Source organism: Suillus subalutaceus (genome assembly GCF_016647625.1).
Source record: "Suillus subalutaceus strain FC151 chromosome Unknown DFJ58scaffold_41, whole genome shotgun sequence".
NCBI classification, from domain to species: Eukaryota; Fungi; Basidiomycota; class Agaricomycetes; order Boletales; family Suillaceae; genus Suillus; species Suillus subalutaceus.
The window spans coordinates 74347-101609 of record NW_024540290.1 but is presented as its reverse complement, the minus strand read 5'-3'; the positions used below and the strand labels follow the sequence as shown (position 1 = coordinate 101609).

At 47.4% G+C, this 27263-nt stretch overlaps 9 protein-coding genes and 2 non-coding genes across 11 annotated transcripts; 9 read left to right on the top strand and 2 right to left on the bottom strand.

The window, feature by feature from the left end:
* The first annotated feature begins 262 nt into the window (after nt 1-262).
* DFJ58DRAFT_328898 (uncharacterized protein) lies at nt 263-2409 on the top strand. Its single transcript, XM_041379880.1, has 14 exons — nt 263-465; nt 522-580; nt 635-667; nt 719-738; nt 793-807; nt 861-899; nt 956-984; nt 1044-1057; nt 1106-1138; nt 1302-1361; nt 1417-1557; nt 1610-1838; nt 1894-1942; nt 1995-2409. The coding sequence occupies exons 2-14, from the start codon at nt 526-528 to the stop codon at nt 2184-2186; spliced, it is 909 nt and encodes a 302-aa protein (XP_041244829.1). The 5' UTR covers nt 263-465; nt 522-525; the 3' UTR covers nt 2187-2409.
* A 223-nt stretch (nt 2410-2632) lies between these two features.
* DFJ58DRAFT_783341 (WLM-domain-containing protein) lies at nt 2633-4120 on the top strand. Its single transcript, XM_041389892.1, has 3 exons — nt 2633-3165; nt 3225-3575; nt 3634-4120. The coding sequence occupies exons 1-3, from the start codon at nt 2821-2823 to the stop codon at nt 3916-3918; spliced, it is 981 nt and encodes a 326-aa protein (XP_041244828.1). The 5' UTR covers nt 2633-2820; the 3' UTR covers nt 3919-4120.
* Nucleotides 4121-6351: 2231 nt separating this feature from the next.
* Nucleotides 6352-7577, top strand: DFJ58DRAFT_878401 (kinase-like domain-containing protein). The gene is made up of 4 exons (XM_041394496.1): nt 6352-6438; nt 6491-6973; nt 7028-7136; nt 7188-7577. The coding sequence occupies exons 1-4, from the start codon at nt 6382-6384 to the stop codon at nt 7343-7345; spliced, it is 807 nt and encodes a 268-aa protein (XP_041244827.1). The 5' UTR covers nt 6352-6381; the 3' UTR covers nt 7346-7577.
* A 904-nt stretch (nt 7578-8481) lies between these two features.
* DFJ58DRAFT_783334 (SecY subunit domain-containing protein) lies at nt 8482-10399 on the top strand. The gene is made up of 7 exons (XM_041389891.1): nt 8482-8621; nt 8679-8746; nt 8812-9091; nt 9144-9766; nt 9819-9855; nt 9896-10207; nt 10270-10399. The coding sequence occupies exons 1-7, from the start codon at nt 8612-8614 to the stop codon at nt 10332-10334; spliced, it is 1395 nt and encodes a 464-aa protein (XP_041244826.1). The 5' UTR covers nt 8482-8611; the 3' UTR covers nt 10335-10399.
* A 1012-nt stretch (nt 10400-11411) lies between these two features.
* On the top strand, nt 11412-11485 carry DFJ58DRAFT_t82. Its single transcript has one exon. It is a non-coding gene; the product is annotated as a tRNA-Ile (tRNA).
* Nucleotides 11486-11499: 14 nt separating this feature from the next.
* DFJ58DRAFT_682937 (WD40-repeat-containing domain protein) lies at nt 11500-13676 on the bottom strand. Its single transcript, XM_041383252.1, has 5 exons — nt 13029-13676; nt 12505-12982; nt 12228-12453; nt 12037-12176; nt 11500-11982 (listed from the first exon to the last, which is right to left on the bottom strand). The coding sequence occupies exons 1-5, from the start codon at nt 13648-13650 to the stop codon at nt 11598-11600; spliced, it is 1851 nt and encodes a 616-aa protein (XP_041244825.1). The 5' UTR covers nt 13651-13676; the 3' UTR covers nt 11500-11597.
* A 131-nt stretch (nt 13677-13807) lies between these two features.
* Nucleotides 13808-16024, top strand: DFJ58DRAFT_783331 (uncharacterized protein). The gene is made up of 7 exons (XM_041389890.1): nt 13808-13905; nt 13954-14099; nt 14158-14611; nt 14659-14911; nt 14971-15054; nt 15101-15362; nt 15426-16024. The coding sequence occupies exons 1-7, from the start codon at nt 13844-13846 to the stop codon at nt 15809-15811; spliced, it is 1647 nt and encodes a 548-aa protein (XP_041244824.1). The 5' UTR covers nt 13808-13843; the 3' UTR covers nt 15812-16024.
* A 154-nt stretch (nt 16025-16178) lies between these two features.
* On the bottom strand, nt 16179-16252 carry DFJ58DRAFT_t79. The gene has a single exon. It is a non-coding gene; the product is annotated as a tRNA-Ile (tRNA).
* A 98-nt stretch (nt 16253-16350) lies between these two features.
* Nucleotides 16351-17455, top strand: DFJ58DRAFT_783328 (DNA polymerase delta, subunit 4-domain-containing protein). The gene is made up of 5 exons (XM_041389889.1): nt 16351-16804; nt 16866-16917; nt 16973-17060; nt 17114-17215; nt 17270-17455. Exons 1-4 carry the CDS (start codon nt 16369-16371, stop codon nt 17189-17191), a joined length of 654 nt encoding a protein of 217 aa, XP_041244823.1. The 5' UTR covers nt 16351-16368; the 3' UTR covers nt 17192-17215; nt 17270-17455.
* A 1543-nt stretch (nt 17456-18998) lies between these two features.
* DFJ58DRAFT_913473 (FAD binding domain-containing protein) lies at nt 18999-21986 on the top strand. Its single transcript, XM_041395329.1, has 16 exons — nt 18999-19019; nt 19075-19453; nt 19502-19565; nt 19615-19668; nt 19719-19754; nt 19808-19861; nt 19912-20143; nt 20194-20250; nt 20303-20517; nt 20567-20639; nt 20692-20778; nt 20835-20876; nt 20928-20983; nt 21033-21160; nt 21215-21634; nt 21685-21986. The coding sequence occupies exons 2-16, from the start codon at nt 19329-19331 to the stop codon at nt 21869-21871; spliced, it is 1830 nt and encodes a 609-aa protein (XP_041244822.1). The 5' UTR covers nt 18999-19019; nt 19075-19328; the 3' UTR covers nt 21872-21986.
* A 1010-nt stretch (nt 21987-22996) lies between these two features.
* DFJ58DRAFT_783323 (FAD binding domain-containing protein) lies at nt 22997-26245 on the top strand. The gene is made up of 16 exons (XM_041389888.1): nt 22997-23563; nt 23614-23677; nt 23728-23781; nt 23835-23870; nt 23922-23975; nt 24026-24175; nt 24228-24315; nt 24372-24428; nt 24486-24700; nt 24752-24824; nt 24882-24968; nt 25019-25060; nt 25113-25168; nt 25217-25344; nt 25397-25813; nt 25866-26245. The coding sequence occupies exons 1-16, from the start codon at nt 23451-23453 to the stop codon at nt 26053-26055; spliced, it is 1824 nt and encodes a 607-aa protein (XP_041244821.1). The 5' UTR covers nt 22997-23450; the 3' UTR covers nt 26056-26245.
* Nucleotides 26246-27263: the final 1018 nt, after the last annotated feature.

The following is a 27263-nucleotide window of genomic DNA, read 5'->3' as shown; positions in this document are numbered from 1 at the left end:
TCTGACAGTGGAAATCAATGAGTCCTGCAGGTAGACGGCTAATGCATATCATGGAAAGCGGGAGTGATCAACTTCGGCTAAGCATCCAATATTTTTGTTTGGTCAAACCCCTGGGACCACTGCTTCATAGAGATTTGTGCACAACCTCTCCTGGTGTGCATCCGACTTAGGCGTCACCAATTGAAATCATGTTAATATTTAATTATTTTAATTTAGGGACGCTCCAAGTTAGCTGCACACGTCGCACGATGCCACTGTTACAGCGACCCTTCAAGCTTCAAGTTGTCAGCCGTGTGATCATCGATATACTTACGACCTTTCCGTTGGCAACGATTTATCGAGGATAGTAATTCGTGATATCAAATGGAAAAGTGCGGCGCCCCAAGCTCGGCACCATGTCGTACAATTTTCAGTAGGACGCCACAAGTTTACAACCCTGTAGTACAACGCTGCCCTATAAGTATTGTACGTCGATGGATCAGCAGCCCATCCCTCACTAACTCGTCATTTGATCTGCACAGTTTCATGTCGGAACTAGAAGAATCCTTCTACGCTCTTAATTGGAATAACTCCATATCAGGTTCGTCAGCCTTGTTGGAAATGAATCATTGTGCTGAACTTCATCGTTTTCCAGTTGCAGTCATAACCCTGATATCCTATGAGTACAGTCAGTGGCTTTCGTGAACCTTGTAGTGTCGCTGAGCATGATATTATCTAGTGCTTCAGTTCGAGAAAGAGGTAACGAGGAGCTCGTCTTGTTTTCGTCGAGTACTCATGATCATATCATCACAGGTCACGTATGTTTGGGTTAGAGCTCTACCCCCAACGAAATTAAGACCCGGAACTGACTGGATATGCAGCAAAGACAGTGGTCAGTGATGACATATCTATACCTTGCCGTGAGTTCCACCATGTCAAAGTGCTTCATGGTTTCACATTTTTGTTGCTGTGTCAGGTTCGATATTTTGGTATCTTCCTTGCAATGTGCGTCGTGGTGGTGGTATCTTTTAGATAGTACATTATATATTGACGTTGACATCTAGATTTGGTGCCTGCTGTACGTGACGTGATACTAGCTGAGCCGTTATTAACTGGCTAGCGCCAGGGGGAGGTCTATTTTATATACCTGAAGCAGTGAGTGTGTCAATTCTTTCTTTAGAGAATTCTAGGTTGACCCAGATTCAGCCGTACGTCAGAAGTTCATTTCACAGCTAAGCCTGATCTGCTGCTGACCTCTTGTTTAGTTGTGAGTATATCGTATTCAACTGGAACTATATTTGCCCATCATGAAATTGAATTAGGTTATGGTATGTTTCTGTTGATGCAATGGAGTTATTCTGTATATTATTGCTTGGCGGAAGGTAAGTCGATGCATACATTCTCGTACCTTTACGCGTACCCATTTTGGATTTGCAGTCGTTCTCATCTGGCGTCTTTATGCCATATACAACCAATCTAAGCTCCTACTTTATGTTCTGCTGGGGTTGTTCCTACCCATCATCGCGATCTATATAGCGATGGACATATTTTTATGGAGTCGACCCTCAGCAATCTCAGGTGAATTTCTACTTTGATCGAATTCTGTGCAAGCTGATGCCTTGGCCTATAGTGCAAGAAATAACAATAACTCCAGACATCAAGTACTGCACGACTGTCTTCCACATCGGGCCTATGCCTGCGATATATGCTTCTATCCCCGTCATATGCTTTGATATTTTCCTGGTTATCCTCGCCATTATCGTCCTCGGGAAGCACCTGAGAGAACGGAAGGAACTTAGAATGAAACCTAACGCCTATGTAATCATGATCGTCCGATATCATGTCATATACTTTGTCCTGTAAGCTCCCCTTCGTTTTGTGTGTTCTCTGAAAGCATTCATTGAAACACGCTAGGAATTTGGCAAGTCAAATAATCATGGCGATGTTGTGGGACGACCTTCCGGTATGATCTCCTGTGATTCTAGAAAGATCTGCTCTAATGTAGGCATGCACAGACGGTGGCGATGAATCTCGTACTGTTGTTTAACGATACGTCGCCGTTTATTATCGTGCCACGTCTTATCATGAGCATTTGGGATACGCATGCCAATGACAACTGTGTAAATGTCAGTACGACATTCGAGGATTGCGTCTGTTGGACTTCGCCGCCGAGATTGGAGCAGCACGAGATGGACTCCCGCGTATAATGTTTCGACTTGAGGAAGAAGGTAGATTGGAGTCCTTCTCTCATGCTCTCGTCCTAGAAAATTCTCTGCTACTTCATGGGAGCAAGCAGTCCAGGGCCCAATTTTTCTGTGTAACTATGTACTATCATGTTCATAAAGTCTCAGCATATATCGAGCTTGTATGTAATAGCTATGTGTAGAAGTGCGGCCTACCATAATTTATTTAAAAGGATTCGATATGCTCTTGGCTCGTGACTCAGTTTGAGAATGCTGGAAGGCGGTCATGGAACTTTATAGGAGAAATATTGCGTATATTATAAGTAGAAAAGTCGACTCAAGTTCAAGCCGTATGCATTACTGCGTTCGGATTAGAATTATATCTCTACTACATACTATACCATACCCTATTGCATGCGACGTTCACGTTTGTGTCCTTCCATTCTATCTATCTATCCATGTGCATATTTCCAGTAGATCAGCGAGCCAGGTTACCGGTGACTCCGGGAATCAATTCAGCGCCGGTAGCCCAGCGAACAAGTACTTCACCCTCACAATATTGCACCTTTAGTCAGCCTGATCTAATATTGGTCAGGCTGGTCCCGCAGGACTGATTACAACTCGACTAGCAACTATCACCAGACAGCTGAAGGAAATCATGTCCCATGAAGATATCATACTGACCGTTACCTTTCGTGGGACATCACACACTGTTTCCCTTCCGAATGACGCCTCCCTCTCTGCTCTCCACTCCCGTCTCGAGCTCCTCACTTCTGTTCCGCCATCATTGCAGAAACTCATTTATAGAGGAAAGAAAATCCAGCATCAACAGGATGACTCCAATCCAGAACCCACCATTGCCCAAGCAGGTCTTCGCGATGGCCTCAAAGTGCAAATGCTTGGCTCGACAGTAGAAGAACTCGGACAACTGAATGCAGCTGACTCGGCACATCAGAAGAAAGAGCAAATTCTTAGAGAGAGGGCGCTGAAGCCACAGGTAAAGGTATGTCCCGACATCCGTTCTTATTATTGAGACTGTCAATCATGATGAGAGGCAATTAGCTTCGTTCGACAGGCTCATCATCTATTTCGTCACACCAGTACCGCTTTCACCGTATAGAACCGCTCACCCATCTGCCGCGACCTGAAACAGCGACGGAGTGTCTCACAACGCTTTCCAAGGACCCTGCAGTCCTACATGTCATGCAGAAGCATCATTTTTCTGTGGGCTTGCTTACCGAGCTTGCACCACATGAGCATCCCGGACTTTTAGGTCTCAATGTCGGGAGTGGAGCTACCATCAAGCTGCGAATTCGGCTTGACACATATGATGGATTTCGTCCGTACTTGGAGGTCAGACGCGTGTTGTGCCATGAACTGGCACACAATGTATGGGGCGAACACAACAATGATGTGAGTCATAACCTCCATATTCTAATATCCCGTTTACACGACAGTCGTATACTCCTAGTTCAAAGAGCTGAATTCTCAGCTCAATCGTGAGGTTGCAGAATTTGAGGCTGCAACAGGAGCAGGAACACATCAACTTTCTGATTTACGAGACGCCTATCAGCCATCGTCGGATGAAGAAGTAGAGGCACTTATTCACGTTCTAGGAGGCACAGGCCTTCGAGGTAACGATACCACGGAAGATCGTCGGAAAAAGGCACTGGAAGCTGCCACAGCACGCCTTAGGAACGAAGAGGAGCTAGAACGGAGCTGCGGGACTTCTGGGCCGCAGAAACAATCTGGATAACAGCTGTGTCGATGGTGACCGCATTAATTTCACGGATGATTAAGCTAGGGATGGTTGTTTGAATCTGATGATACTTTACTTCTGGGCTAGTGAACTTGCATATGCTCTCGAAACTTCTGATCAGAGAATAATAGTCTTACAATATTGGCACCCAATGAATTACAAGGTGGTCGGGTATTCTCCTTCGCAAACATTTGCTCACGTAACGTATGGAGTTGGCCTGACGCGGTTTGCATGTATAGATAATAGTTATGCGCTCCGAGTCCTTCAGAAGCTTGCTGGAGCGACTGGCGACGCAGCGATTTCATTACTCGTATATCCCAAGATCCTGTAACTGCAAGTGCCGCCAAGATGCTCTCAACTTCTGGTGTGTTTGGATTCCCTACTACAGTCAAATTCTGATTGACTGCAACGGTTCACCGAAGGAGTGAAGAGTAGCCGCATGATAGGGCGGGCTGACCAAATTTCGAATTGAAGTGACGACGGCACTTGCCGAACGACTTGAATCGCTATTACTAGTAGTAGTATTTGTCATCGTTTGTTGAACTTATCCCGCGAACGCCTACGACGTACAGTTGGCCTCGTCTATGTACACAATCTGAATCATCATGTATCAACGTCGCAACCCTGTTATTGCCTTTGAACGCTGTCATTTCATGTCTCCATCATGCTGTCGCTCAAAGGTGTAGGTCCTGCACCACTCCGATCCTTCTGCTCAACATAGATTTACACACTTTAAATTTCAATACCGCCTCTGTGGGGACTACCTTAGGCGACTGACTTAGCTAGGGATATCAACTTGAAATTCATGGATAAGTATATGAAGAATAATATACAGGTTCTTCCGAAGATACCCCTGTGCGAACCCTTTCTCTGTGTCGACAAACAGCGGTTTGGAACCCGTTAGGTGGAAAAGGTTGTCGATGACAGGAGGAGAAATAACCAGGGGAAAGAGGGTGAGTGTAGGGCTTATCCTTCTCGCCCTCCTGAGTCCTCATCGCTGTAAAATAAGCAGACCGTCAGTATGTTAATCACCACAATGCAGCACTCGCCCTCAAGCTTTAAGTGCGCTTTTTCTCATAGTTCAACAGGAATGATAATATCTACTTAGGTGAAAGAAGATATGAACAACCTGAAGTTGAAAAAACATACTTACGAGGCTATGAGACGTCTTCAAGTGAGTTTCTTTCCACATGAAATTTCTTTCTTCGCTGCCGACACCAGCCTCCCTGAGAGCTTGTTTCTAACTCGTTGGATTGTTTATTCTGTTCTGTGTCCTCCGAGTCACCATTGAGCATTTTGCATAGGTTCCTACACAGAACAGCGGCGGTAGAAGTTACAACCTGCACCTCGAACTATGGCGCGATTTCGTACACAGATTTGGAGTCGTTGTGGACCATCTTATCACTACACGGCCAATGTGACAAGAGTACCTATTCTGGATGGCCGGCCACAATGATGAATAAATATTCAGAAGAAGTCAAACGCCTGTAATAGCATGCCTTGCAGCGGCCAACACTTGGACTAGAATAGTCGGTGCTAAGAGTACTTACATTCTAGACTCAAATATGCAGGTTTCTGCGGCATTGCATTGTTTCGATATCGTAAGTCATATCGAACACTTGGCAGCTGGTAGTGATGTGTGCCGACAATTAATGCTTAATTGTGGTCGAAATGAGCTTTGATTGTTCCACAGTATACGCGTCCACAATCTCCCCCATCGTGCTAGTCACCGTCGTGATTGACGGTGGCATTATTCGGTCACCACTATTACGCTGTGGGTGCTTTAAGACAATTCACAGATCGGCGCGTCCATGGCTCACCATTTAAGGCGTGCTGTGGTCCTACGAGGAATCTCTTCAATACGTCCATCGAATTGCTCCTTCACATTATCGTCCCCTTCTCCTTATTCTGATCATTCCTTCTTCGGAACCCCATTCCAGCTTCATCCAACGCACCCATCATAATGCCTACGGATCTTTACCCAGATATCTCCCTTCTTCCAGACCCTGGCTCAGAGTCGGCCGACCCTCCAGCCCCCACTCACACCTTCACCTTCACATATCCGGGTCCAGAAGAGGCATCTCGAATTCTTCCGGTGTCATGCACCTATGGCCCCTTTCGTGTTTGTCGTGTTTTGGGCCAGGGCGGGTACGCTACGGCAATGGGAGCCCAAGACATAACGACAAATCGCTTGTTGTGTCTCAAGGTCTTCCGGAAGGACCGTCTTAAGTACAAGTCTACAAAAGAGGTTCTTTTGAATGAACTCGAAGTGTACAAGCGAATTTCATTAGCGATGCCGTGTCCCGCAACTACATTTATCATGGGGCTTGAAATCTCGTTTCAGACAAAGGATCGAATATGTTTGGTCATGGTATGTTCTTCTCCCCCTGCGAGCCGTTTGAGTTGTTTGACTCCATTGGACATCTCTAGGAACTCGCGGCCGGCGACCTTTACAATTTTATGAGAGATCGCTCTTCATATTGCTTCCAGCATGGTCGCAGGTGGACCACCCAAATAGTAAGTAGTTGTCTTTCCTGGTTTTTGATGTCTTATACCTCCGACTTTGAAGGCCCTCGGGATAAATGCCCTTCACAAGATTGGAATAATTCACCGGGATATCAAAGCCGAAAACATCCTGATCGATGTTCGAGAGAACGCTAGGATCACTGATTTTGGCTTGTGTTATGTACACACAGACAAGGGGCCCCTGGAGCGACAGTGGGTGTATACGAGAGGTACGATAGGAACGACCCACTGCATGGCACCGGAGGTCCTGCGCAACAAAACCGACCCCCGTTCTATGGGGTACGGAGTACCCGTAGACTGGTGGGGGCTAGGCTGTATCATCTACGAGCTTGTTTCAAAGACACATAAGGCACGTTTCGCGTCTTCCTTCGCTCCTATCTTACTGATACCATCTTGTCAGACGTTATTTTCCACGCAGGATGACATATCATTCTATGTTTCTTGGGTCTCCAACCCTGACAGAACGTCCAAGCGGTTCCCTGCCTTCGAAGAACTCCATGAAGTTATCGCCGATTTACTTTCAGGAGTAAGTTTTGTATCGTTCATTCTCCAACACTATCATTTATCTTTACTGTGGTAGCTGCTACATTGTGACCCATCCTCACGGTATGGATTCCGTGAGCTCATAGTCCATAAAGCGTTCTTGCTCCGATGTGGCACGTCAGAATTCTCCGGCGCATTCTCTCGTGGTAGGTTAAATCTCATTTTTCTGAGAACATCCTGCTTAAAATGAATTGTAGCGCTTGAACGCGAAGAACTGCCTGATTCGCTGCCAGACTTAAAACGTGGATTGGACATTTACACAGCACCGGTTTGGTTTCGCCTACCTTACTGTGAGAAACCACGCGTTTCAAATGTGGATTGGATCAAGCCGGCGCTTTTTTCTACGGACTTATGATGTTCTCCAGTTGGCATTTGTTTCGTTGTGATAGTCTCCATTTCAAGCACTTCATTCCACTGCGTCTCCCTTCCTTGTTACAAATAATCTTACAATGTACTTCGGTCTAGATACCTTAGCTCCCTGATTCCTTTATTGTGTTCACATATATCTTTCACATTTTCAATTCACTGTTTGTTCCATGTCTCCAGGCGGTGGTGGAATCGGAATAGATATTTGAAGTTTAACTTTATGATAGTGGTAGCTGATTTCAGTGGATTGAGTACCCAACAATGCAAGTCTTAGAGAAGATGATCGAGTGCGAGATGTGTTTGAGCGTGGCCAAAGTACTAATGAGGTCTCCGCACTAACTAACATTCTCTCCTCCTCCTCTTTTTCCAGTTACAATTTCTATGATCACGACGCGAGGCGCCTTCCACATAATCGACCCGACGTGAACACTCCACTTGCCAGCGAGCTCATGGTCCTCCTGATCAGACTTACTCCTAAACGATTCATTTATCATGGTTCCTGCGTGCTCGAAACAGAAGAAAATGGGTACGCCAGGAATCCCACATGCCACGAATACTAGCATGCCTCTCGACATTTTTGAAGATGTTCAAATCAACTGGTCAGTAATGCTAATCTGCAAACTGTGACCCGGCCGGCCTCAACATGAGTCTCATAGCCTACGACCTCAAGGCCTCTACGCACAATTTCAGCCCCGTTCTCTCATTCACATACACTCTATCTTATCGTTGCTGATATCGGCACTGGTGAAGAGAATCGTCAATGGCGGTGTTTATTAAGTGATGAGTCGGCTGGTATTATGTCAAATTGGCACTTGCCCTACAGTTGACACTAGTATTTCTTAGACATCAGCAGCAGCGCACCTAACTAATATATCTCCAATTAAAATGAATACGTGATGACGATATGGTTATTGCTATGATAGATGATTTGTTCGGGCCCTTGGTAAAGTGAACACCTCACATTCATATATACAGCTATAAGCAACTTCGGAGTCGATGAGAGTTGTGGGACTAGCAGAAACTGCATGGCAGGGCAAATGGTGACCTGTGACTGACTAATCATCAAGCTAGAGGTTGAGGTTGTTGTTTGGATCAAATTATGATTTGGTTCACAGCCTACAGGAAGCATTTCAAGTATTTGTGACTGTTTGTCATGTGCCACGTAAGGAGTTTCGGTTTGCATTAATCCTACAAAATCAGCAAACACCTTTCATTTCTTCTTCTTCACTCGTCCGCTCTTGGACTTCAAGCTACGATGAGCGGCTGTGAGTCTCAAACAGAGAGTCTATTGGTCGACTAGTACTGACTGTAGCTGCTTACAGTCCGGTTTCTGAATCTCGTCCGACCATTTCTTCCACTCCTGCCAGAGGTTTCTTCACCTGATCGCAAAGTATGTGCTATATATGTGTTTGTAGGTTATAACACGCAAGGCTTACCAACTTCCTTCATTTTTAGGTTCCTTTCAACCAAAAGCTGCTATGGACCGCCGTCACGCTCCTCATTTTCTTGGTCTGCTCTCAAGTACCATTATATGGTATCATGTCTTCAGATTCGTCTGATCCTCTTTACTGGATGCGTGTCATCCTCGCTTCCAACCGTGGAACCCTCATGGAGCTCGGTATAAGCCCTATTGTTACGTCCGGAATGATTATGCAACTATTAGCTGGCGCAAATTTAATCGAGGTCGACTTCAGCTTGAAGGAAGACCGGGCATTGTTCAGCGGTGCACAAAAATGTACGTATTACTTGGCCGCTTTCCGAACTTTACTGACGAATACTTGTTTCAGTGTTTGCTTTGATCATTTCACTCGGCCACGCTACTGTATACGTCTTGACAGGTCTTTACGGACAACCAGGTGATCTCGGTGCTGGTGTTTGCCTTCTGCTCATCATTCAGCTTGTCGCTGCCGCCCTCATCGTCATCCTCCTCGACGAGCTTCTCCAGAAAGGTTACGGTCTCGGGTCCGGTATCTCCCTTTTCATCGCCACCAACATCTGCGAATCCATCATCTGGAAGGCCTTCTCACCTACAACTGTTAACACCGGTCGTGGCCCTGAGTTTGAAGGTGCCATCGTCGCGCTCTTCCACCTGCTCTTCACGTGGAATGACAAGGGACGTGCTCTCCGCGAGGCGTTCTGGCGTGACAGACTCCCAAACATCATGAACCTTCTTGCGACTGTCGTCGTGTTTGCCGCTGTCATCTATATGCAAGGCTTCCGCATTGAGATCCCCGTCAAGAGCAACAGATTCCGTGGTCAGCGCGGCAGCTACCCCGTCAAGCTGTTCTATACTAGCAACATGCCCATCATGCTCCAGAGCGCACTTGTATCAAACGTGTTCATTGTATCGCAAATGCTCGCAACGCGCTTCCCCTCCAACATCTTGGTCAAGATTCTTGGCGTCTGGGAGGTTGGTTATCTGTAACTCGATGGTTTTAATAGGCACTAAAAGTACATCACAGCCTCTAGAAGACTCTCCCCAGCTTCGCGCTGTAGCTGGTATCGCATATTACATGTCACCCCCCCCACACCGTCAAAGAAGCCTTCCTCGACCCCATCCACACAGTCCTCTATATCACATTTGTAGTCTCTGCCTGTGCACTCTTCTCAAAAACCTGGATAGAGGTGTCTGGCAGTGGCCCACGCGAGATCGCTAAACAGCTCAAGGACCAACAGATGGTCATGGCTGGTCATCGTGAAGGTTCGATGTACAAGGAACTCAAGCGTGTTATTCCTACCGCTGCTGCATTCGGAGGCGCTATTCTGGGCTTACTTTCTGTTGCTGCTGATCTCATGGGCGCTATTGGAAGTGGCACGGGTATTCTGATGGCTGTTACGATCATTTACAGCTGTAAGTACTTTCGTCTTTCCCGAAGAACGCTCGCACTGACTGATGTACGTCTTGCGTTTTAGACTGGGAGATTGGTATCAAGGAGAGTGGGGGAGCCGAAATGGCAGCGCTGAGCGACCTCATGTAAATACCGGAAGTGTAGCCGTTGTTGAATCTGCTTGAATACATGGACCTGATTCAAAACCTCCAAAACCTCGCTGATTGTCATCATGACGGTGAGAGTGAGTCCTCAACTGCTCACTCCAGATCGCAGGAATGGCAGATTGTCTGACGTTGGTGGATAACAACACCCGGAATAACAATGAGTTATTCCCATGACATAACCGCGACAACCCTAATTGACGCTGACTCATGCAATAGCACACACTGCGGCAGTAGTGGGTGAAGTCACGGTGTCGTCCTACCCCATCATGCACACACGATGTCAGCTATGTGCTCATCGTTTTCGGTGGGCTTATCGAGCATCGACAATGCAACAAGTTCTTCTGGACAGTACGCATCTGGCCCGATGAGATCCAAGTGTCAAATTGCTTCAACCGCAGCGAGTACCGCGTAGACAGCGAAGCAAGCCCGGCGAGACGTGACAGTCTGATGTACAAAATGAACTACTACCGCTTCGCGAACTCTCAGTGGTTAGCAGCTCATGGATCGGGATCGTTTGTGGGACGCCATCATATGTGCCTGTCCAGGGCCCAACGTCGGAGGCAGAAACTGGACCGTGCGTCTCGATGTGATTGATTGTTAGGATATCCGGCTGACTGTTTTAGGTCCGACTTTATATGCGGAAAAAGATGATGTTGCTCGGACGTGACTTGAACATCGCAATTATGTTTATTTTCCGACAGACAGTTGTGCTTCCAGTAATATGTGAGGATGTTTGATGGCAACTTTGCTCACAGAGGAGATAGATTAATTGGACTTAGGAATCACTTAAGACCAAGGACGCGTTAATGTCAAGACATTACCGACTAATCATATCATCACACCACGTCATTCACCCTGTATTAAATCAGCATCAGCCTTTGCCCGATATCATGCTGACGAAGTACGCGTTTTCCATTCATCGCACGCAAAGACTACATACATTTTATGATAGACGGGAGTAAGCCCCCCGTGGATAAAGCTATGTTCAACATAGGGTCTTCGACCGTTGGGGAAATCCTGGTGGCTGACTGAAATTCGTTGTGATGGATAAGATCTCATCGGCCGACTAGCTCAGTTGGTTAGAGCGTCGTGCTAATAACGCGAAGGTCTTGGGTTCGATCCCCACGTTGGCCATACTTTTTGCTCACCAGATCCAAAATTCAATTAATCCAAATTATAGTACTCCGTACAATCACACTTACACTGACTCTTACATCGGTGCAAACAATAAATAAATCGTCTCATTTCATCGTTCCTTAGGCTTAAAAGTCCAAATCTCCATAACGGTCTTCCCCGCCCTCTTACACATAATCGCACACACCCCCTTCTTATAAAGCACTTTCCACACGCTCTCGGACCGCTCACTCAGATCCCGCACCCACGTCCCAGTCTGCGTCTCAAATACCCGCACGCGGCCGTCATTTCCGCCCGTGATGAGGAAGTTGGCGTCGAATTGGAGAGAGGTGACGCTGCTGTCGTGTGCGGCGAGACGTTGAAGGGCGGTGAAAGAGCGGAGGGAGAAGGTGATGACTCGGCCGTCGGAGCCGCCTGTGGCGAGGAGGCTGGTGCTGGTGCTGAGTTGGAGTTGGCAGACTAGGGCGGTGTGACCTGTGAGTTGGGCGATGCAGTTTCTGTCATGAATGAATGAGTGTGAGAAGACGGGGTGAGAAAGGGATGGGACATACCCTGTGGTTGCGTCCCATATTCTGACGATGGTGTCCATGCCCCCTGAAGCGACAAAGTTGCCGTCGATTGCGATGGAGTAGATTTGATGGCTGTGACCTCGGAGGACTCGTATGCATTCACCTGTATCGACGTCCCATATCTGCAAATCGTCAAAATAAATCCTCGCTTTGGATTTTAAAATAACACTGACTCGACATGTGGTGTCGTAACTACCACTGACAACTTTATTGCCACATACGTCGAGACATCTTACGCTCGCGGTATGCCCGTGAAGTACACGGAGCATGACTCCCTTTTGGATGTTCCATACACGGAGAGTAGAGTCTCGAGAACCTGTTACTGCGATCGGGCGGTTGTGCAGAACTCGGGCACATCTGACAGTGGCAGTGTGACCACGAAGGACGTAAATACAATGTCTAAGCGCCCGTAAGCCCAGAACCAGAACCAGAACGAACCCAGGAACATACCCAGATCTGGCGTCCCAAACGCGAAGCGTCTTGTCGCAACTAGCACTGACGATGATAGAATTTGGCTGGCCCCATCCTTCACTTGTACAGCATATATCGCTCGGCTTAGAAGAGTCGTCTCCAACGCTCGCTGGGTATTGCATCCGCCTGCGCCTGTCGATGCCGAGTGCGGTTTTTAGGGCTGCGGGTACGACTGGATCGTCTGCGTCGTCTGGGAATCCGTCTTCATCCATCTCTCCGCGACCCCAATAGCCGCCGCGGCAGATGAGATGAACTGCCCATACGCCTAGTTCGTGACCCATAAGCGTTCGGCTGAGTACGCCTGTGATTGCGCTGAATAGATGGATCTTTGAGTTTGCTAGGCCAACGACTACCCATTCTGTGTCGAGGGCTACGGATGTAACTACACCACTGTCTGGTGTTGGGATTGGCATGCGGTGAGCGCGGAGGATATTACCGCCCTTCCTCAGATTAAGCACTAGATAATTAATTAGTGACGATATGGGTGGTGAGAAGCGACGTACTTGTGCCATAAGCGCGCCTGAAATATTCTTGATGAGAAAACTGGGTTCTAGCATGTAAAAGTTCATCCGAGGAATATGGACCCCAGTGGGATACGGAAGTAAGTTCTTGCCGTTTGAGTCGATCTCGTGCTGCGAGCCACGGGTCTATTGAATTCGAAGTGAATTTATCCGTCTCGTCCCAAGATTCGTCGTCTTCAAGTAGATTAGTACCAGATTTGTCTTCTGTATCCGCTCTGAAGCTGTATGTATCGCATAAGACTTTCCAAAGCCAGTCATCTGCGACGAGGTCGTGCCAGCGTTTGCAGACTTGACTTGCGCGAGCGAGAGTGCACGGGTCATCGACGTAAGCTAGGATGTGGAGGGCGAGTTCTGCTGGTAGTTCTGTTAGCACATCACGCTTTAGCATGGGGGTTATTGTTTGTGAGATGAAACGGAGTTCTGCTGGGGAACATTCATGGAGGATTGAGATAAGATATTGTTTGCGTGAGGCGGGACCTAGAGTTGAGAATTCGGATGGGATTAAAGGATTGTATTTGGGTTGAAATGTTGAGTAATGAAAGGGGGAAGGACGAGGAGAAGGAGCTGGTGTTGGTGGCGATACGATTGGCATGAAGTCAGACATATTATTGCAGGTGCGTGAGGGTCAAGACTCAAAGCCAGGAGGCGCCCATTTTTAGACATCATGATGATCATGTGACAAATGTGATCATGTGACTGTATTGTAACCACGTGACTTACTCTCGACCTCAAGGCTCAAGAATCAAGATCCTCAATTTTCATTGCAATTACCTTAGGGGATTCATTCAACTGCTCTAATGACCAAAAAGAAGACTCAGGCAAAGAAAAAGCAGGCTCAGGCTGCTGCAAATGGCGTAAAGTATGATTCAACTCAATTCATTCACTTGCAATTGACCTCCTCCAACAGCAAAAATCCACCTCCTTCTGCCCAGCGTTCTCCCTCACCCCCCGTTCCTAAGGGCCCTTCTGCAGATGACGTAAAAGAGCAAGGTAATGTGGCCTTCAAAGCAAAACAATACACGGAAGCTATCGAACTCTATACCAAAGCCATCGGTATAATCCAAAAACACAGCATACCTCACCTTCCCTACTGATAGAAACATCCTTCCAGATATCAAATCAACGGAACCATCGTATCTTACTAATCGCGCAGCCTCTTACATGGCTTTGAAGCGCTTCCGCCCTGCACTATCAGATTGTCAACAAGCAGCTACACTCCAATCCTCAGAACCCTCATCAAAGACTCTCATCCGTCTTGCACGTTGTCAATTTGCACTTGGTTTATCAGAGCCTGCATTATCAACACTACGCACTGTCCTCAATCTCGAACCTACAAATGTAGCCGCTGCACAACTGAGAGACAAAGTACTCGAACTAGAAGTTCATTTGCGTAACTTTGAGTCTTCCCGCACACGCAAGGAATGGGGCATGGCACGTCTCGCATTAGATAAATGTCTACAAAGCATCGAAGCCGAAGGTGGCGAGATACCAATTCAGTGGCGGCTATGGAGAGTCGAACTCGAGCTCTCTAGAGGGAACTGGGATGCTGCCAACATTGCTGCAAAGTGAGTCTGACCCTATTACTGCCGATCTCTGATTGACAAACTTCCAGCGATGCTCTTCGATTAGAACCAAACTCACCTGAAGTACTCGCACTCCGTGGTCTCGTGCTCTTCCTCAGCGGTAAACTACCCCAAGCACTACAACACGTGGCTTCGGCGCTTCGCCTCGATCCTGGACACGAGCCCACGCACCGCCTGCGCAAGCGCGTAAAAGACGTAGAGCGCCTCAAGGAAGAGGGAAACACCGCCTTCAAAGGTAGCAGACTCCAAGATGCAATCGAGCGATACACAGAAGCGCTCGACGTACGTCCCTCCTCACTCCAACCACTCACACTCATACCCATACTAATCCTTCATTTCAGCGAATAGGCGAAATCCAAGAAGAAGGCAAAGGCGGTCAAATCCGCGCTACCCTTCTTTCAAATCGCGCTACGACGCTCGTAAAGGTACATCCCCTCCGCCGCCTCACTCAGATTCTCACATCATTCGCAGCTTGACAAATACGAAGAAGCACTCCTAGACACAGAAGCATCACTCGCACTCTACCCCACCTCCTTCAAAGCCCTCCGCACACGCGCACGCATCAACCTCCATCTCGAGAAATACGATGCTGCAATCGCTGATTTCAGAGCGTCGATGGAACAAGCAGAGTTCGAGGGTGTAGAGGCAGATGTTAGGGCGCTGAGGAGCGAGCTTAAGAAAGCAGAGGCTGCACTTAAGAGGAGTAAGACAAAGGATTATTATAATATCCTCGGTACGTCCTTCTCTTTGTGCTCGAAGTGGGTGTCATGATCGATTATGACCGCGCACCTGTCAGGCGTCGCGAAAGACTGCACCGAAGTCGAAATCAAGAAAGCCTACAGACGCGAAAGCCTCAAACACCACCCAGACAAAGGAGGTGACGAAGAGAAATTTAAACTAGTAGTGGAAGCGCACGCGGTCCTCAGTGATCCCCAACGCCGCGAACGCTATGACATGGGCGAAGACGAGGATGGACAGACAGAGGGTGGGATGGGCGGCGCTGGAGCGTTTAATACGGCTGATTTGGCTGAGATATTTAGTCAGTTTCATGGCGGATTTGGTGGGGGACCGTTTGGTGGAGGTGGAGGTGGAGGGTTTGGTGGAGGCGGAGGCGGAGGGTTTGGCGGAGGGCAAGGGGCCAGCTTTCATTTTCATTCGGGGGGGCAGCATGAGTTTCATTGAGCGGTTCAGCCATATGAGAATTTTTTGTGTTTGTGTTGAATTTTGGTGGGATATATATGCGGTATATATATCGCAGCAGAGCGCGGGGATCAGCTTGCCGCATCAGGTTTTTGGGCAAAAATCTTGCGAAGCTGCTTTGATTGAGAGTACTTAGTGTCAGTGAGCAGACTGTAGTAGACAGACCAGACAGAAGCAAAACATTTGTTTCTTCTTTATCATGGCCAACTCCCGGTCAGGCTTACTGGGGACGCTATCACAGCTGTGGCATGCACACACGGTGAATTCAGACTGGAATTTCCGAGTTTCAGGAATGTTGTAACTTACTATGCTAGCATTTGGATTTGGTGTTGTGGCAGGGCAAAAATTATGGCCAACGTGGGGATCGAACCCAAGACCTTCGCGTTATTAGCACGACGCTCTAACCAACTGAGCTAGTCGGCCGTTGTGAAATGAACGCACTCAATCCCTATGAGTAGTTGACATCAAAAGTACGCTTGAATGTGAGAACTCAATTACGGCCCCCTGTCAACAATTCTTAAATTCGAACCAAGTCCACAATGTCCTCCACAAAGAAGTCAGGCTCACGAAAAAGTGGTGCTCCGGCCCTTAAACAAGGCACCTTGGCGTTTACTACCAAACGCACAAACTCACACACCACTACTAAGACGAAGGGGCCTCCCCTGGCACAACGGTCATCCTCTTGGATTGAAAAACATACAGCTGAAGATGCAGTAGACTTGGAGATAAACAACGAAGAGGACAGTAATGTTGTGCTTGAGATATCCTCAGAAGAGGAGTACTCACCAGCTTCTGTGAAGCGGAGTGGAACTCCTAACGCCACGAAAGCATCGATATCTAGTTCTGCCAAGAGGCTAAAGGATGACCCTCCTGCTGCTAAACCTGTGGAGCCACGGCCGACATTAGATGTGTCAGGCAAGATCTACCGCAAACACTATGGGCAAGTGCGAGAAAAGATGGGCTACCTTGAACCGAGTGAGTCAGCTATATGCGCCTCTCTATCGTCCACGAGGTCTAAGTGATGCAATATATTTAGTTCATGCCGAAGGGCAGAATAAAATCCATCAGATACTTCGCTTATTTGACATGTATGTAAATTTCGGACGCTCCTAAGAAGCTTGATCTTATTTGAGTTTTTGTTAGGTCCTACGAGTACGGCCCGTGTGTTGGCATGTCACGTCTTGAGCGCTGGGAGAGAGCTGCTTCGCTTGGCCTCAACCCACCTGATGAGGTATGTGCATGTACACAATCACACTTCAACATACACACTTGCATTGTGATCAGGTTCGGCATATTCTCTTGACCGGAGAAGGAGTCGATAAGGATGAATATTCCCAATGTGTTCTCTATGGAGAAGTGTAGCTTTGTCATTTGTTCGACTTCGATGTAAGTACTTACGCGTTCACCCGGTTCATGTGACTCATGAATTGTCTTGCTAAGTCTAGTTTTTCCTACTGTCCGATATATTCATGCGCGCTGCGGGCGCTTCCGGACAAATATGTGACACACGATAAGCTCCATTGCTCCATCAGTAGTGTGTATTAAAGTACTTGTTCTATACTTTCCTGTTGTACTAATCTCAGCTGTTGTTCACTTTGTTATGTTGACATTCGTTGTGCTATCCAAGTCAGGATTACTGGTCTCACGGAAGGATCTCATGTCAGGTCCGATCTCTCACCAAATGTGCTGTACGCCGCTGCCACGCACAAAAGGATCGTCTGGATGACGCCTGCCTGTGATTAAGAATAATATGGGTGATATTTTGTTCGCAGGATGATAGGTCTATGCAAATTCAAATTTGAAGTCAGCGCCTCGCTCCGAGTCGCTCGGGTCTGGCCGCCTAATGATGATGAAATAAGGAATATTAGAACACACAAAGTCCAATCAGGGAAGCATTTCTTCCATGGGCATGATGCAGCGTATCGTGGGGCCTTTAAGGTAAAATAGTTATTGCTATCGAATCACGAGCAGTCGAGGGTTTAGGCGGCTTAGTCATCACCAGAGAGTGACGTCACTGTAGTCGACAAATATTGGTCAGATTCACTGCCAACGTTCGAGAACTAGGGGTTGGCGTTGCGAACTTGTAACTTTGCTCCAATATACAGGCAATTGGCTGGTGCTTTGGATTTCTGCAATTGCTAGATCTACGATGTTCTTTTATCTCACGTGATTACACATGATGTTCATATCAGGTGACTGACAGATTATCTCCCATTCAACATGACCTCCGCAAGGCAACAATCAGATTAATCAATATTCACTTGACACTCAGTGTCATACGACGAAGGTTTTTGTGGCAAGCACCGCACATGCACTCCTAGTGCGTCTTGAGCTCTTCTACTGTGCTCGAGAGTCGAGAACCAACAATGCTTACCGTTCCTTTCGCTGAATTATATCGAACCTAGCGCGGATTGCGGATAAATTTTCAAGCTGATTTCCACACAAGACCGACACGGACTTATCTAGGTAGCCCGTTCTCAGAGACCTTTGTATAACTCTTCTGACGCGGCTGCTGGCAACCGCAGCTAGTCCTTGTGGTAGTGCTCGGGGCCCTGGCAAGTTTATTGCAGGTTCTAGTGGAAACACGTCGAAGGGGATTGCGCAGTGGAAGAGCGTTGATATGCGAAAAAAGATACATCCTTTATTTTATCACTTGGATTGTGGTACCCATATTGAATGCGGCTCAGCTCACACCATATGCATTTTAGATTTAACCTTCTGCATGTGATCATAAACGTCTATGCATGCATGCCAGTGTTTCTCACAGTTTCACTCGAGCCAGGTCTCGTTATCTTCCATTGGAATTTCTCTGTTTGTCCATGACCTGTGGCAAGGTCGGCCGGACCGGTGATTGGCTACTATGTCGATGAAGACTTGGTCGTGAACACCCGAAGGGGCGAGGCCTCACCAAAAACTCAGTTGAAGATTTTTTGCCAGCTCGACTAGCTCCTTTGCTCGTCGCTAGTGGAAATTCAACAATCAACCACATCACAGCGCGGGGCGTCGGCTTCCCTTTCAAGTACTCGTCCAATCCATCGTGAACGACTGCACGTTTAAGGAATCCTCGATTGATTCATCCTAAATGTTTCCGGGTAACGGGTATATTGTCATTTGCAGGAGGCCGAAATCGCCCGCCACATACTCTTATCCGGAGATTCCGTAGATGGGGGTTGACCCATGCCCACCGCTACTGTGAGATAGGTTATATTTATATCCGCCATTTGCAGTCATCTGCTCTCACGAACTCTCTGGGCATTGTGGATACGGATCGCATAATTTCCGGGCCTTTGGTATGGCTCTGGTGAGTGCAGGTCTAGTCTTGATTGGAGCCAGTAGCTGATTTAGCACTTCCATTGGTGCTACATCGCTTACTCCCCCGTGAGGTCCACGTGCCAGCGCCCTGCTTCTTAAGAATGCTCTCTTAAGGATAGGGATTCTCGCACCTGTATCCCCTGTATAAAGACGCTCTGCATTTTCCTCCATTGTCAAGTTATTTGCAATGCCTGTCTCCGTGGTACCATACTCTGAAGTCGATGTCCTCATTATTGGGGCTGGCCCCGCTGGGCTCATGTGTGCGAACGCTCTGGCAAATGCGAGAGTAAATGTTCGGATCGTTGATAAAAGGTATGTTGGTTGGTGGCTAGCATTCCTGCTTACTTGATTTTCCGTCAGGGCTGCTAAAATTGCCGCTGGTCAGGCTGATGGGATTTCACCTCGTACCATTGAAGTTTTCCAGGTGAAAATACTTCTTTACTCAATGCCGACTGACTAAGGCTCCATAACAGAGCTATGGCATTGGAGAGCGCCTTCTAAAGGAGTCTGCTCAAGTCCATCAAGCAGTATGTCCTTCAACAGGGGCTCACCGAGTATATAACTCATTATCTCTCAGGCCTTCTATAACCCTTCCGCGTCCGGAGGTATCGAGGTTCGTAACTTTTCGTGATTGACGAGGAATATTTGATAAATGTCGGCCATCAGCTTACCAGCCGAGCACCAGATGTGACAGCTCCATCTGCAAGATACCCATTCGAGGTGTGCTCATTATTCAAATAGACAAATTATAGAAGCTGATCGAAATGAAGGTTGCACTTCATCAAGGAGGTATTGAAGCCATTTTCCTAGATTCCATGAGCGCGCTCGGCGTTGAGGTGGAGCGGTCAACGATACCAACTTCGCTATATATCTCCAAGGATGAAAATGAGCTGGCAGATCCTGCATCGCATCCTGTCCGCGTTGCGCTCCAAAGACTAGACGTTCCTGAGGGTCAACCACAAGAAGAGATTGTACATGCTAAATTTGTTGTTGGGGCTGATGGTGTGTTCCGAATATATCCATCTGGCCAACTTAATCATTTTCCCCTATAGGCGCTCACTCATGGGTCCGCAAACAATTAGATATTGCGATGGAGGGAGAACAATCTGGTGAGTATCTATATCAGTCAAAGTTCTCAGCAAGCTCAATCTCGATTGATAGAATTCATCTGGGGTGTCTTGGACATGGTGCCTGACACCAACTTCCCGGATGTTAGGAATAAGAGCCTTGTGCATTCCAACCATGGCTCAGCTCTTCTCGTACCTCGAGAACAAGATCGTCTTCGCATATATATGCAACTGGAGGACAAAGATGTCATCGATCCAGCGACAGGTAGAGTAGATAAGGAGAGAATAGGTCCAGAGGAGCTGCTCAGAGTAAGCGATATCCGTTTAATGGATCAGCGGTCGTTAATATCCCCCTCAGGTTGCACGAAGATCGCTTTACCCTTACAGTCTTAACCCGACGACTGGGATTTTGTGGTGGACACTATATATCAGTATGCATCTGACCCGCTTGCTATGAAATGTTTGTTTTGACATTCGCTCAAGTCGGGCAACGAGTGGCCTCAAGATTTTCTGTCGAAAATCGAGTACTTATCGCCGGCGATGCTTGCCACACACACTCTCCCAAAGCAGGCAAGTGTTTTAAATCTGGCGCTTCCCCATCAGTCTGCTTACAATGGAATTCTCAGGGCAAGGAATGAATGCAAGTATGAACGATGCCCACAATCTAGGTACGTATTCTTTTTCCCGCAGCGTCAGTTGAAGCCAATGAGCCTTTTCAGCTTGGAAAATTGCCCTAGTGGTTCGTGGTTGGGCAGATTCGTCCCTTTTGTCAACAGTAAGCTCTTTTGCACCCATTTGACCACTTGCTCACATATCGCCATTAGTACGAATCAGAGCGCCGTAAATACGCATTGGACCTGATCGCATTTGATAAAATGTTTTCCACGCTTTTTTCTGGGAAGCCTTTGACCGAGGAGAACAGCGATGGGGTTGCCCCAGAACATTTCATGAAGTGAGATTATTTTGCCAACAGTGTTGCCTTGTTACTAATGCCGCGGGGTTGTAGGACATTCCAAAAGTTCGGAGGCTTCACCAGTGGCATTGGGGTACATTATGACCCATCGGTTGCAGTACTTGACAGAAATCAAGAGCTGGCTAGTGGTCTAGTGATTGGCGAACGTTTCCCACCATACAAATTCATCCGCGCAGCAGACGCATGGCCCTTTGAGATCCAGGACCTTCTTCCCTCGGACTTCCGCTTCAAACTGCTCGTCTTTACTGGTGACTACAGTGACCCACGTCAACAAGCGAGTGTCAAGTCAATGGTTGCTAACTTGCAGACACCCGAGAGCTTCCTAAACCGTTACACAACACCTGGCAAGAGCTCTGAAAACTCACGGTTTGACATCATCACAATCAGCAAAGGCCGGAAGGATGGATTTGATTTCTTGCAGTTCCCAACACTTCTTCGCTCTCATTGGTCGAAGTGAGTGCTTAATTTGTGTCATGTGATGTCATTGATTGAGGTGTTGTTAGGGTGTTTGTCGATGACATCGATATGTCCGGTAGCTTTGGGGGGACAGGTTACTCGTATTATGGTATAGGTCCTGAGGGCGCAGTGGTTGCTGTTCGCCCTGATGGCTATGTTGGAGCCATCGCGCCCCTGGATCACGTCGAAGAGCTCGACGCGTATTTCGCCTCTTTCATGAAGATTTCCGCTTAGTTTTCACGACAAATTTGTTTTATATATTGCTTCATGATAACACCATATTCATTCTTCACACATCAAAGGTCTTGCTGTACTACCATCTTGCTGTACTACTATAGAGCCACCATCGGACGCATTGGAAACATACTTTTGGTTTGAAATCTACACATGTCACCTCAATCATGCAAATATTGCTGCGGGTGTTTAAACTTAAGTTTAAGCATCCGACGGTCATAGAGTGAAGCGGGCTTTTTAGACTTCCCAGCCTCTGTTTCGAGTGTCGAGGGACGATATCGCAGAACTGGCAAAACTCTATAGGGCTATGTAGAGAAGAAATCTTGCGATCTTCATCCTCAAATGCTAGAAAATCGCATGCCCACCTATATTCAGGGGCCTGAATCCTCCTCAGATTGTTTTTCCAAAGAAGGTGATCGCCAGGGAAGCACCTTTTTCTGGGAAGTTGACCCCTTGCAAAGTTTCCACAGGCTCGGCGGACATACCCTGTAGAGGGCATCTGGGAATTAGAATTTCAGGGTCCATCTCAGAGGATCTGTCCAGTTCACCCAACTGTTATATAAACATTAATTCATATGTGGAGGGGCACTAATATACTATATTAACAAGACTACATGTAATAGTTTGGAATCTGGACATTCATTCCAGACGAGCTTGAGCGTTTTCCGTGTCATCCTAGGGCTTGATGGTCAAACGCTGACACAGGAGTGCATGTGTTGAGGACATGAATGAGGGGGGTTAGCAACGCGGCAGACCCTGGTGTGGCATGATGATGCAAGCATGTGGTAGTGTTGATAGGGGATGATGGCGAGTGAAAGCCCAAGCCATTTGCAGCTGTGCAAAAGCTACGATCCAGGTTGGGATATCACTAGCACAGTCATTACTGAATGTCAACTTGACATTCAGTAATGACTGTGCTAGTTGAATGTGTTTGAGAGTGTAACAAGACATAAAAACGAGCTGATTGTATCATAGTGAAACTGAACAGACCCCGGACAGCCGGACGGAGACTGCCGGAAATTCGGATTCCGAGACTTTCTGACCATTTTCAGATGAGTCGCGGCGATGTCGAGACATAAGGTGGGAAAGAGCCTGGGAATGTGCGTACATGGCCGTGCACCTGTCGTTTGGGACCCAAACTGCTAAACCTGTCCTAAACGGGACTTGTACTTAACACTTGCAGTCTCAAAACACATCCTCAACCTCGAGGGACGAGGTTTATTTTGACAAGACTTGTGAAATAAGAGTCCGCGGGGACATATTCACTTCAAAGAATAGATTCATAAATCTGTCTGGGGATATTAATTATGTATCATGGCTAGAACTTTTCTAACCCTCAGGCCATCCATCTTGCTCGGATCTAAGTATTTGTTATCGTACCATTTATAAGTGTCGAATACCGTACAAGCATACAACAGATCTCACAGCCTGACAGCTTTCGAATGAGTGCGAAGCGAATAATTATCAACTCTGTTCGGGCGGGTCCTTGTTAACAGAACAGTGGCGTAAACGCGTGATAGTATATATAAGCCCTTATCCCAAAGTACCGATATATCATTCCTATACTATCCCTATCGTCATGGTCAAGGAAAGTCGAGTTGATGTGCTCATCATCGGTGCAGGTCCATCTGGGCTCATGTGTGCCAATGCACTAGCGGGCGCTGGAGTGGACTTTAGGATCATAGACAACAGGTATGTTGTTTGGAGTCTTGGGTGAAGATGGATGGCTCACGTCGACGCAGGCCGGTTGGTGTGGCCGCTGGGCAAGCCGATGGCATACAGCCTAGGACGATCGAAGTTCTTCAAGTATGTCCCAACGTTTGCAATAGAAGAAGAGTGATATCCAATTCCTCCAGAGTTATGGTTTGGCAGATTCTTTATTGAAGGACGGCGCTCAGATGTATTTGTGTGTAAGTCTCAGACTTCCAGTTGATTCAGATTCTGGGTAGTAATGTTTGTGCAGGCCTTTTACAACCCTGGCCCTGATGGCGGCATCGAAGTATGTTTTTTTTGACCGCTCTGTCGCTATTCGTTCAAACAATGCTCGCAGCGCACTGGCCGAGCTCCAGACGTGACAGCTCCATCGGCCCGCTATCCCTTCAAGGTATGTTTTATCATTCGGCTCGTTCATATCTGATTCTTATTGTCGGGTAGATCACGATCGATCAAGGGTCAATTGAATCACTGTTCATCGAGTCCATGAAGTCCCAAGGAGTATCAGTTGATCGTCCGATGGCACCTTCTTCCCTAGAAATTTCAGAGGATCCTGAGGAGCTTCTGGACCCATCCGCATACCCTGTAAAGGTGCTCAAAATTCTAATCCCAACAAGACGCTACTTTTGACACATTAGCACAGGTGGTATTGGACCACATACCCTCTTCGGACTCGGACGCTACTCCAGAACAGGAAATCGTTCACGCGAAGTTCGTCCTCGGTGCAGACGGTGAGACATGCAACACCTCGAACGCTCCTGTAGAACTGATGGTACCTGTTACTCAGGTGCACATTCGTGGGTTCGGAAAAACCTGGGTTTTTCGATGGATGGAGAACAAACAGGTCAATTTTGGTAGCCAATCTAACACGTGATATTCTAATGTGTGGTGTTTATTTCAGAATACATATGGGGTGTGATCGACTTCGTTCCTGATACTGACTTCCCAGACATCCGCAATCGTGCCGCAATCCACTCCCTCAATGGCTCATGTATGATCATACCCCGCGAAGGAGACAAAGTCCGGTTCTACCTGCAAATGGCGGACAAAGATGTCATGGATCCTGAGACAGGACGAATCGACAAGCGCAAGGTGACCGCTGAGAACCTCATCAACGTATGCACCGATTTGATCGCCTCAAAAGACTACTAATACCTTTCTGAACAGACTGCTCGCAAAACATTCCACCCGTATGTAGTCAACCAACCAAAAGAAGTGGACTGGTGTTCAATCTACATCAGTAAGGGTGCTACACTCCTATCATTGAGATTGCAAAGTTAAACGGTTGTCACTCCAGTTGGTCAACGTGTAGCCTCTAATTTCTCTAAACACGAGCGTGTCTTCATCGCTGGTGACGCTTGTCATACGCACTCTCCGAAAGCAGGTGAGCAACGAGATGGTCCAAGAAGATATACGAGTCTGATTGCGTTGCAGGGCAGGGTATGAATGCGAGCATGAACGACACCCATAACCTTGGTACGGGTTTTCCTATTTCAGGCAGTGTATTTCTCAGAGTCTTTGCAAACAGCGTGGAAGCTGGCACAAGTCCTGCGGGGTAGGGCGGATATTTCCCTTTTGAAAACTGTATGTTCGCGTGTCACTTGTTCATGTCAAGGACTTATCACCTCTCAGTACGAGTTCGAGCGCCGGAAATATGCTCAAGCTCTCATTGATTTCGATCGCGAGTTCTCCGCTCTATTTTCTGGCAAACCCAGGACGTCGGAGAACCAAGAGGGTGTTACCCATGAACAATTCTTGAGGTTGAGTTGTCTCAATGGCGTTTTACAACGGTGTCTGAATTACGCTTCTCAGGGCTTTCCAGGCTTCCGGTGGCTTCAGCAGCGGTATCGGTGTCCATTACTCGCCTTCAGCAATTGTCGATACTATTCATCAAAGTTGCGCGCCAGAGATCATCATTGGCGAGCGGATGCTGCCGCAAATATTTGTCCGTGCAGCGGACGCTCGTCCTGTTGATATTCAAGACATGCTTCCCGCGGACACTCGCTTCAAGCTTCTTCTTTTCGTTGGTCTTTTGACGTCCGAGCAGCTCGCGAATGTTCGAAGGCTCGCTGAGGAGTTGCAACTCCCCACAAGTTTCCTGCAGAAGTACGGCTACTCTGACCAGGGCAAGACACAGTCTGTGTTCGACATTATTCCGATAGCTGCTGGTCACAAGGATGATGTGAATTTCCTCGACCTTCCTCCGGTGTTCAGGTCACACTGGTCTAAGTGAGTTGTCGTACTTCCTACTGTCCCGCAATACCGACGTATGATCACGCAGGGTCTTGATCGACGACACGGATGTGACAGGCCGCTTGGGTGGAGGCGCGTATTCGAGATTCGGTATCGATGAAAAGGAGATAACGATGGTAGTTGTTCGGCCTGACGGTTATGTCGGTATGATCGCACCATCCACTGCACTAGAGAGCATGGATAAGTACTTCGGTTCCTTCCTGATAGGAAAAACTTGAACCCGGGGGAGTAATGCGCTACCGTACAGCATCGCGTTTCATATGACGATTCATCTTGTTTCATAGGTATCTCTGTAGTATATCACCAATAGACACCAAAAGCATGTACGAGTGTGAGGTTGGTTCAATGGCTCATCATGCATCATGTACTACAAGCTTGTCAATTATAATGACTGGATATAGTTGGTCATGGGCCTGGGCTTCCGTAAGGGGCAGAGATGCTGTATGTAAAACAACTTACTCTCCGCCATCTGATAACGAGAAACGAATTCTCATTGGCTGACCACTACTACGATATCATGGTACGACATTTACATAACGTTTGTTTTAACCGCCATCAGAACTTACGGATTGCTGGACTCGGATGTCATTACGGGGCCAAGGATTGACCGTGATATTGTGCACATTGTAGGTCCGTATGCCGCCGGCCACTACGTGATCTCGGTACAGCTGCGCTTCGGAGTCCCGGGCCGCCCGGTGAGTCGTGCTTGCCTCTGGGTCTACTTTGATTGAATAATTGTTCATCTGTCTGGCAAACGTGTCCGAGGCTCTCAAGATGCTCCTGTTTGTCATTGGCCTCCTAAAATATAGAAACCATGTTAATGGGTTTATCGTGGGTGCTGGTCCAGCAGTGGTCACGATGATGTGTACTAATGTTACTGCTGGGATTTCGAATGTCAAATTTGTGAACTGGCAAAGGTCTTAATTTACGGTACTCATGCCAACTTTATTCAATGCAGATGATCGCAAGTATCAATAGGACAGGTGGACGGTGTCCGATCTAGGACGAATCATTGAAGTTCTTCAGGTCGATATTGATTATCTCCAGTGGACCATGGCTCTGTACCGTCACGGTATTGTCGTGACTCACTAGCCTACCAGAGCTACGGCCTCCGCAGCGATTTCTCAAGGAAGGTTACCAAATGCACATGTGTGTAAAGCAGACTGCAAAAACGCGCAATACTTGTCGTTGCAGCCCAACGGTTGTTGATGACGATTCGTTCATTAAAATGCACACTACGTTTATCATGATGGGCCCTAATAACTCGATCTTTCAATTGAGATCCAAGGATCTGTCAACCTTTGTCGATTTCATGCTCAGACAAGGTCTCATATACATAGTTGATCGTTTCATCGTACCTGCTTCAATTAAACTGTCCAACGATTCAGCGCAACTTGCAGATCCGTTTAGTTGTCGAGCAAAGGTA

Bases quoted from the DNA above. Each gene is read 5' to 3' on its own strand.
- DFJ58DRAFT_328898 (XM_041379880.1), top strand. From the start codon at position 526: ATGTCGGAACTAGAAGAATCCTTCTACGCTCTTAATTGGAATAACTCC. The intron at 1,558-1,609 runs GTGAATTTCTAC...CTTGGCCTATAG, and splicing joins TCGACCCTCAGCAATCTCAG to TGCAAGAAATAACAATAACT. The intron at 1,839-1,893 runs GTAAGCTCCCCT...GAAACACGCTAG, and splicing joins CATGTCATATACTTTGTCCT to GAATTTGGCAAGTCAAATAA.
- DFJ58DRAFT_783341 (XM_041389892.1), top strand. From the start codon at position 2,821: ATGTCCCATGAAGATATCATACTGACCGTTACCTTTCGTGGGACATCA. The intron at 3,166-3,224 runs GTATGTCCCGAC...AGAGGCAATTAG, and splicing joins CGCTGAAGCCACAGGTAAAG to CTTCGTTCGACAGGCTCATC. The intron at 3,576-3,633 runs GTGAGTCATAAC...GTATACTCCTAG, and splicing joins GGGGCGAACACAACAATGAT to TTCAAAGAGCTGAATTCTCA.
- DFJ58DRAFT_878401 (XM_041394496.1), top strand. From the start codon at position 6,382: ATGAGAGATCGCTCTTCATATTGCTTCCAGCATGGTCGCAGGTGGACC. The intron at 6,974-7,027 runs GTAAGTTTTGTA...TTACTGTGGTAG, and splicing joins TCGCCGATTTACTTTCAGGA to CTGCTACATTGTGACCCATC. The intron at 7,137-7,187 runs GTAGGTTAAATC...AATGAATTGTAG, and splicing joins CTCCGGCGCATTCTCTCGTG to CGCTTGAACGCGAAGAACTG.
- DFJ58DRAFT_783334 (XM_041389891.1), top strand. The intron at 9,092-9,143 runs GTACGTATTACT...TACTTGTTTCAG, and splicing joins GTTCAGCGGTGCACAAAAAT to TGTTTGCTTTGATCATTTCA. The intron at 9,767-9,818 runs GTTGGTTATCTG...AGTACATCACAG, and splicing joins AGATTCTTGGCGTCTGGGAG to CCTCTAGAAGACTCTCCCCA.
- DFJ58DRAFT_682937 (XM_041383252.1), bottom strand. From the start codon at position 13,650: ATGTCTGACTTCATGCCAATCGTATCGCCACCAACACCAGCTCCTTCT. The intron at 12,983-13,028 runs GTACGTCGCTTC...TTAATTATCTAG, and splicing joins CAGGCGCGCTTATGGCACAA to TGCTTAATCTGAGGAAGGGC. The intron at 12,454-12,504 runs GTATGTTCCTGG...ACGGGCGCTTAG, and splicing joins GTTTGGGACGCCAGATCTGG to ACATTGTATTTACGTCCTTC.
- DFJ58DRAFT_783331 (XM_041389890.1), top strand. From the start codon at position 13,844: ATGACCAAAAAGAAGACTCAGGCAAAGAAAAAGCAGGCTCAGGCTGCT. The intron at 14,100-14,157 runs GTATAATCCAAA...ACATCCTTCCAG, and splicing joins ACTCTATACCAAAGCCATCG to ATATCAAATCAACGGAACCA. The intron at 15,363-15,425 runs GTACGTCCTTCT...CGCACCTGTCAG, and splicing joins GGATTATTATAATATCCTCG to GCGTCGCGAAAGACTGCACC.
- DFJ58DRAFT_783328 (XM_041389889.1), top strand. From the start codon at position 16,369: ATGTCCTCCACAAAGAAGTCAGGCTCACGAAAAAGTGGTGCTCCGGCC. The intron at 16,805-16,865 runs GTGAGTCAGCTA...CAATATATTTAG, and splicing joins GATGGGCTACCTTGAACCGA to TTCATGCCGAAGGGCAGAAT. The intron at 16,918-16,972 runs GTATGTAAATTT...AGTTTTTGTTAG, and splicing joins ATACTTCGCTTATTTGACAT to GTCCTACGAGTACGGCCCGT.
- DFJ58DRAFT_913473 (XM_041395329.1), top strand. From the start codon at position 19,329: ATGCCTGTCTCCGTGGTACCATACTCTGAAGTCGATGTCCTCATTATT. The intron at 19,862-19,911 runs GTGTGCTCATTA...ATCGAAATGAAG, and splicing joins CTGCAAGATACCCATTCGAG to GTTGCACTTCATCAAGGAGG. The intron at 20,984-21,032 runs GTAAGCTCTTTT...TATCGCCATTAG, and splicing joins ATTCGTCCCTTTTGTCAACA to TACGAATCAGAGCGCCGTAA.
- DFJ58DRAFT_783323 (XM_041389888.1), top strand. From the start codon at position 23,451: ATGGTCAAGGAAAGTCGAGTTGATGTGCTCATCATCGGTGCAGGTCCA. The intron at 24,176-24,227 runs GTGCTCAAAATT...ACATTAGCACAG, and splicing joins CATCCGCATACCCTGTAAAG to GTGGTATTGGACCACATACC. The intron at 25,345-25,396 runs GTTGAGTTGTCT...TACGCTTCTCAG, and splicing joins ACCCATGAACAATTCTTGAG to GGCTTTCCAGGCTTCCGGTG.